The following is a 20104-nucleotide window of genomic DNA, read 5'->3' on the forward strand; positions in this document are numbered from 1 at the left end:
TCCACTTATGGAAAGGAACAATAAAAGGCGATTCTACGCCACCCACCGAGCAAGGTGTAATTAAGAGTGATGTTTTTCTGTTCATGTCAAAACACATCTGTCACCTACACAGGAATAACGTAGACACGCTACATTTTACCGTGTATCAGCCATACACACACACAGGAGGCAGCCATGTTGTAGGCTAAACCCGTGTTTTAGTGACATTGCCAAGGGCGGGCACACTTGCCTGTTAGGTAAAATGCAACATTTCACCATGTGGGCAGCTGTCAAAGTCAGCTCCAGCAGGGGACAGTGTGATGCACATTTTAGCGCACCACGCAGCTTCCTTGTTTTTCTTTTTTTTTTAAACTTTATTTGAAGTTTTAAATATTGACAAATTATTCATTCTTCTGCACAGCAGCACTGCGTGTTGTGAACTGCACTGTGATGTGAATGGGGCACATATAAAACAATATGTCCTAGCATATTATCCATATTTTTCTATTATTATATTACATTACTATCATATTATCCAAGCATTTTATCCAGCGTGGAAAAACATAGGGCACCACACATAGCACCAGGGGCGTTGCTAGGGCTACAAAAGATCTGGGGCTAGAGCCCATAGCAGCGTAATAAAGTCATACACTTGGGCAGGCATACACATGTATATAATACACGTGTGTGTGTGGTCTCTCTGGAGACCCTTAAATCAGGGTCCCCAGAGAGCCTCCCCCTTAAATCAGGGTGCCTAGAGAGCCTACCCCTTAAATCAGGGACCCCAGAGAGCCTCCCCTCCCCTTGGGGACCCCTGCAGAGACTCGGGGCTATGGGCCCTAGATTCGGGGCTATAGCCCCAAAAGCCACCTCCTAGGGACGCCACTGCATAGCGCGACCGAGCCCTAAAAGGCAAAAGTTTTCCATTTTTAAAGAGTGTCTATTAATAAAATTCATACTCTACAACAGGAATATGCAATTAGCGGACCTCCAGCTGTTGCAAAAAGTCCCATCATGCCTCTGGGTGTCATGCTTGTGGTTGTCAGAGTCTTGCTATGCCTCATGGGACTTGTAGTTCTATAACAGCTGGAGGTCCGCTAATTGCATATCCCTGCTCTACAATAAGGAACACATCAGCAGTACTGAATCACATTGTCATTTTAAATTTAAAAAAAAAGAGAGAACTGTAGATATTTCTTGTCATTAGAGCCTGCTGAGGGTCCACTATTTTTAGTCTAACAGATCCTAGACTTAAAAAGAGGAGTTCCGCCCTCCCACCAAAAAATTTAAAAAAAATCAGCAGCTACAAAATACTGTACTTTTATAGTTTTGTCCAGGGATCCTGCGATGTCGGAACCCAAAGCCGATTTTCCGATTGGCTCTCGGGTGCTGCCACCGCCAATCGCTGTAAGGGAAACCGCCGGTTCCCTGCTGCGCTTTGTGAATGGCCCAGCGGCGGGAGAAGGAAGAGGGTATGCCAAACTTTCGAGGAACCTCACCGCGGCGAGGTCTCCCGGAAGTGGGGACGAATCAAAAACAGGTACCCGCTAACCCCCCCCTCAAAGGTGCCAAATGTGGCAGCGGAGGAGGGGGAAGGAAGCAAACAAGCAGAGGTTCTCCGCCTGCTTTAACCCCTTGAACCCCGCATACTGCGCCGCAACCGTGGACATTGCACGTCGCTTATGGAGGCTTGCAGAGCTGCCCCATTCACTTAAAAGGGTCATGTTCGATGAATGCTATGCCTGCCAAAAGTGACAGGGGATATAATTCCTCCCAGTGGCCAATAAGCAAAGCATCCTGGCTGTGGCATATGTGTACACCCTTGGCTACTGACTCTGCAGCTAAAGAGGGTAGGGGCTGGGGGGTTTATCCCAACATTATTGTGGGGATCCCCGCAGAGCCTGGACCAGCTCTGTCACATCAACCAACAACAGACTTTAGCTGAATCTGGTTCATAGGAGAGCAGAAATAGGTGCACTCCTATGATCCATAGGAGAAGTTCGGTCATAAGAGCTTTGGCCAGATTTCTCCTTTATTGTATTTTTAATTTCTTGTGAATGCAGCCTCTGCGTCCACCCATCTCATCGCATTACAAAGTCATACACGGCGTGCAATATGCTGTACTGCTGGTGACGAACGGCTTTTCTAACATCTTTAGACTAGTAATAACAAGCCTACTGAGTTTACTGAAGGATCAGAATGTAAGCCTTTCTCCAGGTTTAATCAAGCGCATGAATGTGGTGAGAAAACGGTTTTACAGCACCCGGAATAGATGAAAAGGAAACAGCTGAGCAGGAGGACGAGAAACTCGGCAGAACTCCGCACAATAACACCAGGCATGATCCAGGGGGAGAGGGCTCCAGAAAGTGGGGGAAAAAAGAGAGAGAAAGAAGAGAGAGAGAGGGTGGGGAGAGAGAGAGGTGGGGAAGAGAGGTGGGGAAGAGAGGGGGGGAGAGAGGGGGGAGAGAGAAAGCGAGGAGAGCGAGAGCGAGAGAGAAAGGGGGAAGGGAGAGAGAGGGGGAGAGAGAGAGCGCGCATGGAGAGAGAGGGGGGGAGAGAGGGGAAGAGAAAGAGAGAGAGGGGGGAGAGAGAGGGATAGAGAGGGGGGAAGAGAGAGAGAGAAGGAAGAGAGAGGGGGAGAGGGGGAGAAGGAAGGAGGGAGAGAGAGAAGGAAGGGGGGAGAGAGAGAAAGAGGGGGGAGAGAGAGAGGGAAGGAGGAGAGAGAGAGGAGGATGGGGGAGAGAGGGACGGGGGGGAGAGAGAAGGAGGGGGTGAGAGAAGGACAGGGGGAGAGAGAGAAGGACGAGGGGAGAGAGAGAAGGACGAGGGGAGAGAGAGAAGGACGAGGGGAGAGAGAGAAGGAAGGGGGGAGAGAAAAGGAAGGGGGGAGAGAGAGAGAAGGAAGGGGGGAGAGAGAGAGAAGGAAGGGGAGAGGGAGAGAGAAGGAAGGGGGGAGAGAGAGAGAGAGGGGGAAGAGGGAGAGAGAGAGGAGGACAGGGGAGAGAGAGGATGACGGGGACAGAGAGAGAGGGATGGGGGAGAGAGAGAGAGAGAGAGAGAAGGAAGGGGGAGAGAGAGAGAGAGAGAGAGAGAAGGAAGGGGGAGAGAGAGAGAGAGAGAGAGAGAAGGAAGGGGGAGAGAGAGAGAGAGAGAGAAGGAAGGGGGAGAGAGAGAGAGAAGGAAGGGGGAGAGAGAGAGAGAAGGAAGGGGGAGAGAGAGAGAGAAGGAAGGGGGAGAGAGAGAGAGAAGGAAGGGGGAGAGAGAGAGAGAAGGAAGGGGGAGAGGGAGAGAAGGAAGGGGGAGGGGGAGAGGGACAGAAGGAAGGGGGAGGGGGAGAGGGACAGAAGGAAGGGGGAGAGAGAGAGAAAGAAGGGAGAGAGAGAGAGAGAGAGAGAGAGAGAGAGGGGGGGGGGAGGGAAGGGAGAGAGAGAGGAGGACGAGGGAGAGAGAGAGGGACGGGGAAAGAGAGAAGGATGGGGGGAGAGAGAGAAGGAAGGGGGGAGAGAGAGAAGGAAGGGGGGAGAGAGAGAAGGAAGGGGGGAGAGAGAAGAAAGGGGGGAGAGAGAAGAAAGGGGGGAGAGAGAAGGAAGGGGGAGAGGGAGAGAGAGAGAGAGAGAGAGAGAGAGAGAGAGAGAGAGACGGGGAGAGAGAGTGAAAGAGAGAGACAGACGCGTCAATAGACAATAGAGGAAACATTAGAGAGAGATAAATAATATAATAAATAAGAAGGAGTTAAAGACACAAGGACATGTTATTAAACACAAAGACGCATTTCATAACGAGTGATATAAAACATTTACACAAGCGAGCTTTTCTCCGTTTTCCATAAAGAAAAGGAAATCCCAGTCTTTGCTCCAGTAAAGGTCAGCGTATTCATACACGCGCTGGACCCAGAATAAACACAACAAAACAAAGTAACAGCATGAAAACCGCACTCAGCACTGCCTGGGGTCAGCAGCCTGTAATTATGGTGGTGAAGTATATATTTGAAAAATCCATTGCAAAGACTTTAATGATAGAAAACATCTGACTAATTTGTATTAATAAAACAAGGGTTGTTTTCATAGCTTTCAGGGAGAACTAAAACTATCCTTCAGATATAACACAACAACCTGCGCATGACGATCACAATCCACAGACAATTACAGTGATCAAAATATTATTTATTGGTTTTAAAGGTATTTGTTATTAAAAAAACAAAAACTTTTAAATGGAAGCATTGTTTATTTTTTTTAAATTCAACCGAACACATCACCTTTTCGATGACTTTTTAAAGTAAATGTGTAAAATAAAAAATCAGCTTGGTGTAAATAATCAAAATAATCTATACTATGGGGTTGATTTACTAAAGGCAAATCCACTCTGTACTACAAGTGCATTGGAAGTGCAGTCACTTTAGATCTGAGGGGTAGATCTGAAATGAGGGGAAGCTCTGCTGATTTTATCATCCAATCATGTGCAAGCTAAAATGCTGTTTTTTATTTTCCTTGTATGTCCCCCTCAGATCTACAGCGACTGCACTTCCAAGTGCACTTGTAGTGCAAAGTGGATTTGCCTTTAGTAAATAACCCCCTATGTGTGCTAAAGAGGACCTACCTTCCTTCCTGCCCCCGCTGACAATTTGTTTTTGTTTTTTTGGTGACAGGTACTCAGTCCCACTTTTCTCGTCTATGTGAGAATGACATCAGCTGCGTTTATAGGACATTTCTAAATGCATATAATGATTTTGAATGGTATAATTCACGCTGTGCATTTACCTGCGTTTAGGTGCATAATAGAAGCCTTTTTTTTTTTTCTCATTTAAAGTTATATTTAATAAGGGTCGTTAAAAATAATCCCATTCTACTTCTAGAATGCTGTATAGAATGTACCCGGCACATATTTTCTACGGCAAGCCAACAGCTGCTCAGCCAAGCTGTGCTGGCCATCAGGGGATTCATGTGTACGGGGGGCTACGAGCGCACCAGCAATACAACGCCAGGAATGGGCAGCGATGGACGTTGTGTCTACCAAGGCCCCCGGGTGTAGCTGCGTCCCCTCACATGTTGTGTCTAGCTGCTGGCACAAAACAAGGCCGCTCCGTTCCCTCTCCTCGCAACCTTACAGCTCCCCTCCGCGCCGGCACAGGGAGTCACCGCAACAAACTATTTCACACGTGCCTCCAAAACATTCTGGACGCAAAAAAAAAAAAAAAAAATGTGTGAGGGAAAATTAAACAAGACTGCGTGGGGATATATTGGAGGGTACATATGTTCCAGCTAAAGGACAAAAGCTCTTTTGTCGTTCCTCCCAATTCTGTACCTGGTACTCGCAGGATTAGTCGCTGCGCGCTCCCATGAGGCAATACTAATACCAGGAGCTCAGGACCTACACAGGAATCAAGCCAAACTTAGAAAAAAAAATGTTCTCTATGGGATCATAAATTGTATCGATATCTACAGCTTATATTATATATATATATATATATATATATATATATATATATATATATATATATATATATATATATATATATATATATATATACACCACATACATACATACATACATACACATAGATTGATAGATAGATGGATAGATAGATCTATAGATATATATATCTATAGATAGAGAGAGAGAGAGAGAGAGAGAGATCTCATATATAAATATAGATATAGATATAGATATATATATATATATATATATACACACACACACACACACATACATACATACATACATACACACACACACACTATATTGTCAAATATATTGGGACGCCTGCCTTTATATGAACTTTTCAAACGGCATCCCAGTCTTAGTCCATAGAGTTCAATATTGAGTTGGCCCGCCCTTTGCAGCTATAACAGCTTCAACTCTTCTGGGAAGGATGCCCACAAGGTTTAGGAGTGTGTCTATGGGAATGTTTGACCATTCTTCCAGAAGTGCGTTTGTAAGGTCAGGTACTGATGTTGGACGAGAAGGCCTGGCTCTCAGTCTCCGCTCTAATTCATCCCGAAGGTGTTCTATCAGGTTAAGGTCAGGACTCTGTTTAGTTCCTCCACCCTAAACTCATTACATCCATGTCATGGACCTTGCTTTGTGCACTAGTGCGCAGTCATGTTGGAAAAGGAAGGGGCCATCCCCAAACTGTTTCCACAAAGTTGGGAGCATGAAATTGTCCAAAATGTCTTGGTGTGCTGACGTCTTAAGAGTTCCCTTCACTGGAACTAGGGGGCCAAACCCAACCCCTGAAAAACAACCCCACACCATAATCCACCCTCCACCAAATGATTTGGAAGGGTTGCCCGATACTTTTGGCAATGTAGTGAGGATGAGCGAGTTTTGGGTGGAGGAACTTGACTGACCTGAAGAGAGTCCTCACCACCCGATAGAACACCTTTGTGATGAATTATAGCGGAAAATGCGAGCCAGGCCTTCTCGTCCAACATCAGTGCCTGACCTTACAAATGCGCTTCTGGAAGAATGGTCAAACATTCCCATAGACACACTCCTAAGCCTTGTGGACAGCCTTCCCAGAAGAGGCAGGTGTCCCAATACTTTTGGTAATATAGTGTGTGTGTGTGTGTGTGTGTGTGTGTGTGTGTGTGTGTGTGTGTGTGTATATATATATATATATATATATATATATATATATATATATATATATACATACTGTATTTATTGGCGTATAACACTTTTTCACTATGAAAATCGGTTACAAATAGTGTATGCGTGTTATACGCCAATACTTCAATTTTAGCTGCCTTGTAGGGGACAGGGAGGGGGGCGGGATGAGCGCCATCAGATTATATACAGTGAGAATCTCCTGTTTACTTGGTGGCCTCTGTAATGGGAAGTCTCGTCTCCTGTGCCGCCATTGGACCACTGTTCTGTCTATCATAGGAGATTCTCACTGTATGTAATCTGTCGGGGCTCCTCCCGCCCCCTCCCTGTCCCCTCTAGGCTGCAGATGGGCATCAATCAGGCTGCACTGATGGCAATGGGGAGGCTGCTGCATTGATGGCAATGGTGAGGCTGCTGCATTGATGGCAATGGTGAGGCTGCTGCATTGATGGCAATGGTGAGGCTGCTGCATAGATGGCAATGGTGAGGCTGCATTGATGTGGACTATTGAGGCTGCATTGATGTGGACTATTGAGGCTGCAGATGGGCATTGATCAGGCTGCATTGATGGGCAATGGTGAGGCTGCAGATGGGCACTGACCCTTATTTTGCTTCAAAGTTCCTTATTTAAAATTTATTTTTTTCCCTGAAACTTCCCTCTTAAAATGAATGTGCGTGTTATACGCCGATAAATATGGTATATATATCTATATAGATATAGATATATATCTATAGAGATAGATATATATAGATAGATAGATAGATAGATAGATAGATAGATAGATAGATAGATAGATAGATAGATAGATAGATAGATAGATAGACATCTAAGAAGACTTTGGTTGTCCTTTAATTGCAATAAAAGATCTGAAAATCAGTTTCTTCCCTTTTCTCGGTTCAGCACTTGCTTTCCAAACATTGGGATTGCCTCCAGAAACTCTCAATCAGTTTGACTGTTAGCCTATCCAACACTCTTCCAATTCCGCACTGCTAGAGAAGCCAGGATAGGCTATAACTGGGTCCTCCTAGGTATGATGAGAGCAGTAGTCTGAAAACAGCTGCAGCACCAGAGGCAGCTTACACCTGCTGCATGAGACGCCAAAGTGCACCAGGCAGGCAGGCAGAGCGCTTTGGGGATTTATAGGAGTTAAAAGCATTTAATACAAATTCCAGCATTCCAGCTAAAAAAATGCCTTCACTGAAAGCTTGCAGATCAGGAAACGAGCAACAAATTATGCAGCAATTTTCAGCACCAAAACACAACACTGAAACTGAGCCAGATGTGCGATTTTTTTTCTTTTCCTCTCTGTTTTATTTAGTTTATGTCATCTTCAGCTCTGACAATCTGTGGATTTTCACACTTCGGAGAAGTCTACTACTTCGGTACATTGCAATGGCAAGGCAAATATTGTGAGCAGGTTGTGTATGGGGGGGGGAGGTGTGGACAAATCTGCTCAGCTCTGTTTGCATTGAAATGAACCACAGATCATAACCTAAAGCCTGTTCAGAAAGAAATCCAAAAATAAAGCATGCTGTTTATGTTGTTTACTTATTGCTAACAGTCCAACGCATGTGCAAGAATTTAGATAAAATAGGAGCCCCTGCTCCCTCTCTGCAGATCACAGCTGTCGGTATTGGCACAACAAGGCTCCCACTTCCTTCCAATGATAGTCTATGAAGGTAACTAAAAGCACCTTGCGCAAGGGAGGCAGGTGACGTGTAAAGTGGTGGGGCCAAGATGGACTTTTATGGGAAAAAGTCAAGATTGGCTTTTAATTTCATCTGCCTCTATCTTTACAAATGTTTTTTAAAGTGCTTTTTCTTAAAGGCAATACATTTAGTCATCATATGCTCAATATGCATTTTTTTAACACCAAGATATTATTTAGAATGTGGCAGAAAGATAATACATGACCCTTGCATTCAATGGTCATAAGATTTACATAGCCAAGCAAGATTGTCTACAAAGGCCCTCTTAACTTCAGGGGAAGAGGTAAATACACACACATATAGCTGTCCATACACTACACATTTAGACTGTACAATCTTTGTAGAAAATATTTAAGATTTGCCAAGGAAAAACCTAAACTATCCGTTCAATTTGTATCCAATCGGTCCTTCCACTACATAGCTGATGGTAGATCTAAAGGAGATTGTACAATCAGATTGAATAGTGGAGATGTTTTAATTGCCAAAGCATTTGTATTTCTGCTCAGCCAGACTTGAGGTTCACAAAGCTCTGTCAGACAGCAGAACCACAATGGTGACCTCACTCTCCTCAACTGCGGTTAAGCAATGAAGCTTGATCATTTCTCTCTACCCAAAGCCTTGTGATTGGACAGTAAAGGGGCAGCAATGGATCTGATAAGCACATCTCTTCCTTCCTGTCAACACTTGTTCTTTGCCAGCACATGAGCATGTACCCCACCCAACTAGCCAACCCATGCAGTTGATATGGAGTCAAATAAAAGAGTTTAGTTTCAAGGTGTATGTATAGCCTAAACTAGCTTTGGATAGAATTGGGAAGGGTTAAGATCATGCCAGTCTATTTTGGTTGTCATTGTGCCAATGAGAAAGTTTCCCTTCAGTTCCTGTCCCAAGGACACCAGAGGAAGTTAGAGAAAATCTCCCAAGGTGAGAGGGATTCCCCTCTTAGACAATTGTCCTGGAACAGGTATCCCTACTAAAAGATTTACCTCCACCTTATGATTTGAGGGACTTACTCTAAAATGTTGGATGTCCCCTTACTTTCTTTTTAATTGATAAGGGTTACCAGTACAAAGATGTGAATCTTCCAAGGGGAGAGGAATTTACCTCTTAGACAGTTGTATCGAAAGAGGTGCCTCTACTAGAGTTACTTCTACCTTTTGGTTTGAGGGACTACTCCAAAATTTGGATTTTCTGTCACTTTCTTTCTGACTGACAAGGGTCACCAGTGCAAATAGAGGTGGGAATCTCCCAAGGTGAGAGGAATTCCCTCTTAGACAGTTGTCCCTGGAATCCGTGTCCCAAGAGAAGGATTTGCCTCAAGATTTGAGGGACAACTCTAAAATGTTGGATTTCCCCTTACTTTCTTTTCCATTGATACGGGTCACTAGTACAAACAAACAAAGATGGGAACCTCCCAAGGGGAGATAAATTCACCACTTAGGCAGTTGTTCACAGAATGGGTGTCCCTATTGAAAGATTTACCTTCACCCCTTGTTTTGGGGACAGGTCTAAAATTTTGGATTTTCTCTCAATTTCTTTTTCTTTGACAATGGTCACCAGTGCAAATAGAAGGATGACTCTCCCAAGGTGAGAGGAATTCCTTCATAGAGAGCTGTCACTGGAATCAGTGTCCCAATCGAAAGATTTACCTCCACCTCTTGATTTGAAGGACAACTCTAAAATGTTGTATTTCCCCTTACTTTCTTTTTCTTTGATAAGGTTCACCAGTACAAAGATGTGAATCTTCCAAGGAGAGAGGAATTCACATCTTCAGTTGTCCCGAAGCAGTTGTCTCTACTATAAGAGTTACATCCACCTCTTGATTTGAGGGACTACTCTAAATTTTTGGCTTTCCTCCTTTCTTTCTGATTGACAAGGGTCACCAGTGAAAATAGCGGGATGAATCTCCAAGGGTTAGAGGAATTCCCTCTTATGCAGTTGTCCCTAGAATCAATGTCCCAAGAGAAGGATTTACCTTCACCTTATGATTTGAGGGACAACTCTAAAATGTTGGATTTCTCCTTACTTTCTTTTTTATTGATAAGGGTCAACAGTATGAACAAAGATGGAAATCTCCCAAGGGGAGAGGAATTCACCTCTTAGACAGTTGTCCCCAGAATGGGTTTCTCTATTGAAATATTTACTGTTTTGGGGACAGCTCTGTTTCTGTTGACAAGCCAGTGCAAAAAGGGGGTGAATCTCCCAAGGTAAGAGGAATTCCCTCTTAGACAGTTGTCCCTGAAATCAGTGTCCCAACTGAAAGATTTACCTCCACCCCTTGATTTGAGGGACAACTCTAAAATGTTGGATTTCCCCTTACTTTCTTTTTCAATAATAAGGGTCACCAGTACAAAGATGAAAATTTTTCAAGGGGAGAGGAATTCACCTCTTAGACAGTTGTTCCTAGAATGGGTGTCCCTGGAAAAATTTACCTTCACCTCTTGTTTTGGGGACAGGTCTAGATTTTGGATTTCCCCTTACATTCGTTTTCATTAATAAGGGTCACCAATACGAAGAAAGATGTAAATCTTTCAAGGCGAGAGGAATTTTCCTCTTAGACAGTTGTCCCTGAAACAGGTGTCCAATTAAAAAAAAATTACCTTCACCTCTTGTTTTGTGGCTATTCCCTCACTTTCTTTGTCGTTGCAAAAGATCAACAGTACTAATAGAGGAGCTACTCTTCCCAGCAGAAATTTGAATTTGAAAGAGGATCTAACCCTTCCCTCCTATCCAAAAACAAAGAAAAGAAAGTTTTGCCTAGGGATATACTTTAAGCAGTTACTGAACTCGCATACTATCCAAGGCAATAGTATAATAAATAACTTACAGGGGAGTTTGGCAAATTAGAATTCAACGGCCACTCTGTAAAATCTATGAGACAACAGGTAATTTTTAAACACCAGACAACATGTGCCCCCACTGACACCAATCACAGGGCCAATAGGTTAACCAGGTGTCTGGTTTCTGGCTACCTTTTCTCCTGGGATTTGTCCAGCCCTGAAATAACATTAGCAATTTGCTTAACAGCACATCCAACCATCCATTGCCCAGGACCATCTTGGGAAATGACTACAGTCATATATTATTAAGGCGTAACCAAGCAGACAAGAACTCCTCCACAAGTTCCTAAACAGGTGCTCAAAGGCAAGTTCTACCAAAAGGAGTCCACATCTCCAGATCATCAGCATTTTACTCACTCCAGCTTCCCCATAGTACAGATTACATCTTAACAGCTATAAACCATTTAAGAAGGAAGCTTCTACTGAGATAGCCAAACCACCTCCAAAGACAGCTGCTGGGCTTCTTGTTTACACAAGGCCATTATCCCCCTCCAGTGATAAAATAGGTGCAACACCCTGGAAGCCGTCAGAATTGTCACTTGTGAGATAGTGCCCCCAATTGATTGTTTGCTTTACCAAGGACAAGACAAAAGAAGCCCAGGATTAAACTTCTAAAGAGGTCATTCAGATACATCCATTAGTGGAATTGCTTTATTATCTGAACTTCTTATCCTAAAAAAAAAATCGTCCCTTTGATAGACAAAAACTGAAACCACATCTGCTCTATCCAACCTAATGAGCCACCGGGCAATAATAGGCAGATGAGCCAATCTACAAACATTCCAAAAGGAAATCTCTTTACCTTCAATGTAAAAAAAAACAAAAAAACAAAAAAAACAAGCAAACACAGTTTGGTATTTACCAAACCACAAGAGACAGTACTGGATGTGCTTACAATTAACACGCTTACCTCTTGCAGAGTCTGAAAATGCAATTATTCCAACAATAAGAAGGACAAACTGAAATTCCATCACGAAGGACCCGTTTAATGTCTTTCAATAAATACCTAAAAGGCAAAGAAAAAAAAAAAACATCTGAATTCAATACTTCTTTATGACCATCTTCAAAGAGCAAAAAATAATATTGCTTTAAATTAGAAAAAAAAAATCATTACTCTGGTCTGTATATCTTAGCAAAAACACAAAAATTCTTCAGGCTAGAAACCAAAGTCAGCTCACTGAACGCAGCAAGAAACAAACATTAAATCACTGAGCAACCAATCAGCTATCATCTTACACTGGCCAACAGCACCAAAACTGACAAAAGCTAAAATATGATTGGTTGCTGCCAGTCCCTGCACTTTGCATATATTGTTTGTATGAAATATCCAAAAATGGAACTCACGTGTTCTCTCTCTCTCTCTCTCTCTCTCTCTCTCTCTCTCTCTCTCTCTCTCTCTCTCTCTCTCTCTCTCTCTCTCTCTCTCTCTCTCTCTCTCTCTCTCTCTCTCTCTCTCTCTCTCTCTCATTAACCACTTGAACTCCGGGAAGGTTTTACCCCCTTCACAAGGGCATTTCTTGCTATTCAGCACTGCGCTAATTTAACTGGAAACTGCGCGGTCATGCAACATTGTACCTAAATTAAATTTATATCATTTTTTTCACACAAATAGAGCTTTCCTTTGGTGGTATTTGAATACCACTGGGTTTTTTATTTTTTATTATATATACACAGTAAAAGACAGAACATTTTGAAAAACAAAAAGGTATTTTCTACTTTCTGTTATAAAACATATCCCATAAAATCAAATTTCTTCATAATTGTATTGTTGTATGCCCAATCAGTGAATTTATTTTAAACAGCTAACAGGTGACAGAACGAACAGAGAAAATAATAGTTTCTTTTTTTTTTTTTTTCTGTAGCTGCCTAAATGCTTTTATTGCAGGATAAGAGGAATCCTATACTTTCCTATGGTCACTGTTCACATCTATGCAGATTTCACTCGTCCTTCTGGTGCGAATTGGTGCGATTTTGGCCCCAGAGACTTTAAAAGAATAACACCAAAAGGTGCATAGACATCCATTTAAGAGGCATTTTTGACCCTTTTTTGCTATAACAGGGTTCCTCCCCAAGACACACAGGAAATATTGGTTGTTATTGGGCAAAACGAAAAACGCAGAAAGCATTAAAAAAAGGCATTAAAAAACATCAAAATCATATAAAAAAAAAAAAAAAAGGCATGAAATCAAATCAAAAGTGTACTAAAAACATATGAAAAAGGCATGAAAACAAACCAAACGCATTAAAAAATGCACACAAAAAACGCATGAAAAGCGCAGATGGACAAGTGTGAACCCAGGTTAAAGACTGATCTTATAAATGAGCACCCTTTGGTATATAAACCCCTCCGTCTTCCCCAACCAGCAGTCGGATAGTGCGTTGATACGTAATCCTGTCTCCAAGAAACAGGTTCTTTCACTTGCCCATGATAAAAAATAAAATAAAAAATAAAATATTTTCTCATTTTTTTAACATACTCCGACTAGCCGTTAAAGGTTGATCTTCAAAATTGTACACCCTTTAGTACCCAATCCCTAGTCCCTACCATTAGTCAGATAGTGCTTTGGTATGTAATCCTCTCTCCGAGGTTCTTTCGCTTGCCCAATCCTTCCCGCGACACTCGGGACAAAGTGCCGTTGCCTCCAATTAACTGTACAAAATAGATGTCAAAGGCCGTCGGGATTTACAAATGCTCCGCAAAACAGCCCAAAGGTGTGCATTAATTACAGCTGCACACACTGGGCTCACTCTCACTCTCTAAACAGTTGTCTGAATTCCTGGCTCTTGTAAAGGCTGTCTACCCTGGGGACACACAACAATCCTCGCATTGAATCCAGCGCGTTAAATAATTACACCTTGTATTTTGGCGTACAAATTTCCAGTGGGGGCCTCTCAGTCGTGCATCAGACAGGAAAGGCCCCTGCAAGCAGCCTTTCGTGAACTCTCCGCTGGCCTTCAAAAAGGTTAATAGGACAAATCCACGTCGGCTCGAGCGAAAAGAAAAGCAGAAAATAGCCCCCACGTGCTCTATGATTCCCATACAGTATAGTCACATTGATAGCCCCCTATGAAAAGCCGTATTGAGGGAGCACAGTGGGGCTACAGTAACACACATTGACTGAGGAGCGTTCATGAATGCTACACTGTCCCTTGCTTCTCTATTGGGCTCTTGGATGTTCTTCCATTTAGCGAAGTCAAAATATCCAGATGTTCCAAAGCAAACGATTGGCCCTCGTTAGTTTAAGCTTCTAGTGAAAAGAATATTGATCATCACCATGAATGACCCTTTAAAGGTCTTCCTCGTCTTTAAACGTCTTCCTCGGCACCTTCTGTTAAATACACTTGACAGTGCGAAAGGAAAGCAAAAGAGTTACGATCAGCCGGTGCAAAGCATAGCTGTTTCCGAAGGTCAGCAGAGTTGAAAACTGACTTAGAACTTCCAAGAAAGTTTTGGTTCGAAGACTTGGATCCGATCAGGAAGTAACTCAAGACTTCACATTAGGAGACAATCACAACATATCGAGTAGAAATCTTTAGAAAACACATTCTCAAATACATTCAGCACCTGCTACCTGTTTCTGAAATCTCCTCACGAAAATTAAAAAATGTTTTCATTCATCGCCATACCCAATTAATCAAATTATGCCAAATCTAGCGGTAGTGATTCACCTTCAATTGGACTTTTTGAAGGACAATACCCGACTCGTTAGAAGTGGAGAAGGGGCTTGGAGAAGCTATGCAACGTCTTCCACATTATAGAACAAGTCCAGTTGAATGTGACGAACTACTAGTAGATACACCATGAGCTGTATAGAGGAGAGCCTTCAACCTTGCACCTATTTACAACAAGGAATCAAAACCATGAAACACTGACAATATGAACTACTACGAGATACACTATGATCTGGGTAGTGGAGAACATTCAACCTTGCACCTAATTCTGGCAAGGAACCAAAAATACGAAACACGGCCAATACCAGTAATTCCAAACAATGCGAGAGGAACGTTATCTGTATTCTATAAACACCTGCCCAGTGTGCCAATCACCCTAAATTATTAATTGTAAGTTCACACCACCAACCGACCAACCTACATTATTCCCATGTCATACACATACGTAGCCGTTGGGTGTCCAGCTAATTACTACAGAACTAGCACGTTATGCTTTTCCTTTGGAAACCCTTGAAACTGCTCCCATAACGAATATATAACGTTTCTGACTCAATCCTTGTGATTAATATAGAATGTAATCCAGGCGATGATGATGATGGCCTACATTGTTTGGTTAATAATGTCATTAGCCTCGGCTTATGGAGTCCGTGGCCCAAGGGTTGGATACAGTAAAACATATGTAAGTCATATTTGCTTAACCGATGCATGGCATCTGACATCATTAAGGGCTAGAGAAGAGATGTCAGAATCCAAATATAGTGAAATGTATTGGTAGAGGAGTTACAATGCTCTAGGTGGTGATGGTCCTGGTTGGTGCTCATAAACGCGGTAGGTAGTCATTATTCACACATTATAGACATTTCACACATGGTCTAGATGGGTTTAAAACCATTTCCAGGGTTAGGTGGTACACCTCCACCATCCCATCATGTCATGTTTAGTAAACAGGGGAATATTAAGGTGGTATTTACATCTCAAATAATCCTAATAATCCAAAATAACATCAATACATAGTAAAGACTGAATACAACCTGGAGGTATTAAATTAGGGATCTATAAAGGGACATACATTCACAGGGACAACCTCTCCGGAAATCAGGGACAGGACGTGAGCATGTGGTACAATGAGCTGTATACCAGAACAGGGGGTTGGCGTGAGATGCAGTGGGGGAGTAGTTATAAACAGGTATAGGGGGACTGAGAATTTAGAAATAAAAAGGTATAGGGGGATTCTGGATTTAGTAATAAACAGGTATAGGGGGATTCTGAATTTAGTAATAAACAGGTATAGGGGGATTCTGAATTTAGTAATAAACAGGTATAGGGGGATTCTGGATTTAGTAATAAACAGATATAGGGGATTAGGGGTTTAGTAATAAACAGGTATAGGGGTATTCTGAATTTAGAAATAAACAGGTACAGGGGAGTTTGGGTTTATTAATAAACAGGTATAGGGGGATTCTGGGTTTAGTAATAATGAAACTACAGGGGGGATTTTGTATTAAGTCAGATCTAGTAATAAACAGATATAGAGGGGCATTCTGCGTTTATCCTGATCTAGTACTGAGTAGGTATAGGGGGAGTTCTGTATACTGCCTGGTCTAGTAATAAACAGGTATAGGAGGGAATTCTCTATATGGCCTGATACAGTAATGAGTGGAATAAAGGGGGGATTCTAACTTTATCCTGATCTAGTAATATACAGGTATTGGAGGGGTCTGGTAATGATTGGTATATAGAGGAAGCAAGTATGTGGGAACGGGGGATTCTCCATATGGCTTAATATAATAATGATTAGGTATGGGGGGGGGGGGGGGGGGACTCTGGATTTAGTTTGATCCAGTAATAAACAGGTATAGGGGGATTCTGTATATCACCTGATCCAGTAATATTGGGTATATCGGGGAGGTAATTCTGCATCTGATGATGTGGTCAGCTTCTCAGTCCATATGGGAGAATAGGATAGGAGTACAGAATACTGTATATATGGGAGAATAGGATAGGAGTGAGGAACATTTGTTATTATATTGTATATGAGATATTAGCAGTCTGTCTTATAATGATCCATATGGGACTCTAGCGGTGCTCCTCACAGTGACCCCAGCAGGAAATGCTCTGTAATCCGGGATGTATAATGTACTACTGGATGTATATTGGGAGTATTATTCTGCATGTATTATGTAATATTGTGTGTATTATAATTGGATACATTGTTATTATTGGGTGTATTATGTAACTGGGATGTATTACTGGATGTATATTGAACTGCATTATTGGATGTGCATTAGATGTATTATTATTATTATTGGGTGTATTATTACTGGACAGATTATTATTGGATCTATATTGGGTGTATTATTACATTTATATTGGATGTGTAATGAATTGTATTATTGGATGTATTAATATTGAATGTTCTATTACTGGAGGTATTGTGGGATGTATTATTGGGAATATATTAGATACTTTTTTTAGGATGTATTATTATTATTATTGGGTGTATTATGGGATGTATCATGAATAGTATTACTAATTGTACAATTATTGGAAGTATTATTATGGAATGTACTATTACTGGAGGTGTTATGGGATGTAATATTGGGTATATAATGAATAGTATTATTGAGTGTATTATTATTGGGTGTATTATTGGATATAAATTGTATTATTGGATATATAGAGTAGTGTGGGGTGTATTATTGGATATATCATCCATTCTATTATTGGCTGTGTATTATGGGATATATAATGAATAGTATGGAGGGATGTATTGGGATGTGATCTATGAATGGTGATCTATGGGACATACAGTATATATATATATAAAATGAATGGAGGAGATGGGGGGGGGGGGGTCGTACCTCCAGGCCGGTCCCAGGTGGTGCTCGGTGTCCGGTGCTCCGGTCAGGCTCTCCTCCTCCTCCTCCTCCTCACACCATGTCGGTCCTCAGGCAGTCCTCATCCCCTCCTGTAATGTCCCTGTGCCCGGAGTGTGGAGGGGGGGGAGGGGTCCGGGCGATGACACACAATGAGATCCAGGGAAGCCCCGCGGCAGCCTCGCTCTGCACTCCCCGCAGGCTTTGTGATAGAAGGGACCGCAGAGCTGAGCAGGAGAGCCCGCCCACCTCAAACTTCTAGCCAATGGCGGCTCGGCGCTCTGCCCTCACAGCCTATAACGGCAGCAGAGGGATTTAACTCTTGGAGAGCTGCAGCTGTTGCGCTGTGAAGGTGGAGGAGAGCGGAGAGTCCGAGCGCTGGGGGGGCGCAGGGGGCATTCTGTACTACTGTATACACAGCACAGAGCACACCCAACACAGCACAGAGCACACACCACACAGCACAGAGCACACCCAACACAGCATAGAGCACACACTACACAGCACAGAGCACACCCAACACAGCATAGAGCACACCCAACACAGCACAGAGCACACTGCATGACACCCAGCACAGAGCACACACTACACAGCACTGAGCACACCCAACACAGCACAGAGCACACACTACACAGCACAGAGCACACACTACACAACACAGCACACACTACACAACACAGAGCACACACTACACTGCACAGATCACACACTACACTGCACAGATCACACACTACACAGCACAAAGCACACCCAACACAGCACAGAGCACACACTACACAACACAGAGCACACTACACAGCACAGAGCACACACTACACAGCACAGAGCACACACTACACAGCACAGAGCACACACTACACAACACAGCACACACTACACAACACAGAGCACACACTACACAGCACAGAGCACACACTACACTGCACAGATCACACACTACACAGCACAGAGCACACACTACACAGCACAGAGCACACCCAACACAGCACAGAGCACACACTACACAACACAGAGCACACTACACAGCACAGAGCACACACTACACAGCACAGAGCACACACTACACAGCACAGAGCACACACTACACAGCACTGAGCACACCCAACACAGCACAGAGCACACACTACACAGCACAGAGCACACACTACACAACACAGAGCACACACTACACAGCACACACTACACAACACAGAGCACACACTACACAGCACAGAGCACACACTACACAGCACAGAGCACACACTACACTGCACAGATCACACACTACACAGCACAGAGCACACACTACACAGCACAGAGCACACCCAACACAGCACAGAGCACACACTACACAACACAGAGCACACACTACACAGCACAGAGCACACACTACACAGCACAGAGCACACACTACACAGCACAGAGCACACACTACACAACACAGAGAATACACTACACAGCACAGAGCACACACTACACAACACAGAGCACACACTACACAGCACAGAGCACACCCAACACAGCATAGAGCACACCCAACACAGCACAGAGCACACTGCATGACACCCAGCACAGAGCACACACTACACAGCACTGAGCACACCCAACACAGCACAGAGCACACACTACACAGCACAGAGCACACACTACACAACACAGAGCACACACTACACAGCACACACTACACAACACAGAGCACATACTACACAGCACAGAGCACACACTACACAGCACAGAGCACACACTACACTGCACAGATCACACACTACACAGCACAGAGCACACACTACACAGCACAGAGCACACCCAACACAGCACAGAGCACACACTACACAACACAGAGCACACACTACACAGCACAGAGCACACACTACACAGCACAGAGCACACACTACACAGCACAGAGCACACACTACACAGCATAGAGCACACACTACACAGCACAGAGCACACCCAACACAGCATAGAGCACACCCAACACAGCACAGAGCACACTGCATGACACCCAGCACAAAGCACACACTACACAGCACTGAGCACACCCAACACAGCACAGAGCACACACTACACAGCACAGAGCACACACTACACAACACAGAGCACACACTACAGAGCACACACTACACAACACAGAGCACACACTACACAGCACAGAGCACACACTACACAGCACAGAGCACACACTACACTGCACAGATCACACACTACACAGCACAGAGCACACACTACACAGCACAGAGCACACACTACACAACACAGAGCACACACTACACAGCACAGAGCACACACTACACAGCACAGAGCACACACTACACAGCACAGAGCACACACTACACAACACAGAGCACACACTACACAGCACAGAGCACACACTACACAGCACAGAGCACACACTACACAACACAGAGCACACACTACACAGCACAGAGCACACACTACACA

The 20104-nt window shown here is 43.5% G+C and overlaps 1 protein-coding gene across 6 annotated transcripts in view; it reads right to left on the reverse strand.

The window, feature by feature from the left end:
- The window catches only part of FGFRL1 (fibroblast growth factor receptor like 1), a 229521-nt gene extending 211614 nt beyond the window's left edge, over positions 1 to 17907 (reverse strand). For 2 of the 6 annotated variants that reach the window (XM_073610960.1, XM_073610956.1), the window contains exons 1-2: positions 17669 to 17907; positions 12046 to 12141 (exon numbers count right to left, since the gene is read on the reverse strand). In XM_073610960.1, the coding sequence (XP_073467061.1) occupies positions 12046 to 12106 (61 nt within the window). In that variant the 5' untranslated portion in view covers positions 12107 to 12141; positions 17669 to 17907. Of the gene's footprint in view, positions 1 to 12045; positions 12142 to 13680; positions 14090 to 14804; positions 14965 to 17668 lie in introns of those variants that run through there. The other 4 variants (XM_073610961.1, XM_073610957.1, XM_073610958.1 and 1 more) reach the window with 4 other exon arrangements.
- Positions 17908 to 20104: the final 2197 nt, after the last annotated feature.

This window comes from Aquarana catesbeiana, linkage group LG01 (assembly GCF_042186555.1).
Source record: "Aquarana catesbeiana isolate 2022-GZ linkage group LG01, ASM4218655v1, whole genome shotgun sequence".
In the NCBI taxonomy this organism is placed as follows: Eukaryota; Metazoa; Chordata; class Amphibia; order Anura; family Ranidae; genus Aquarana; species Aquarana catesbeiana.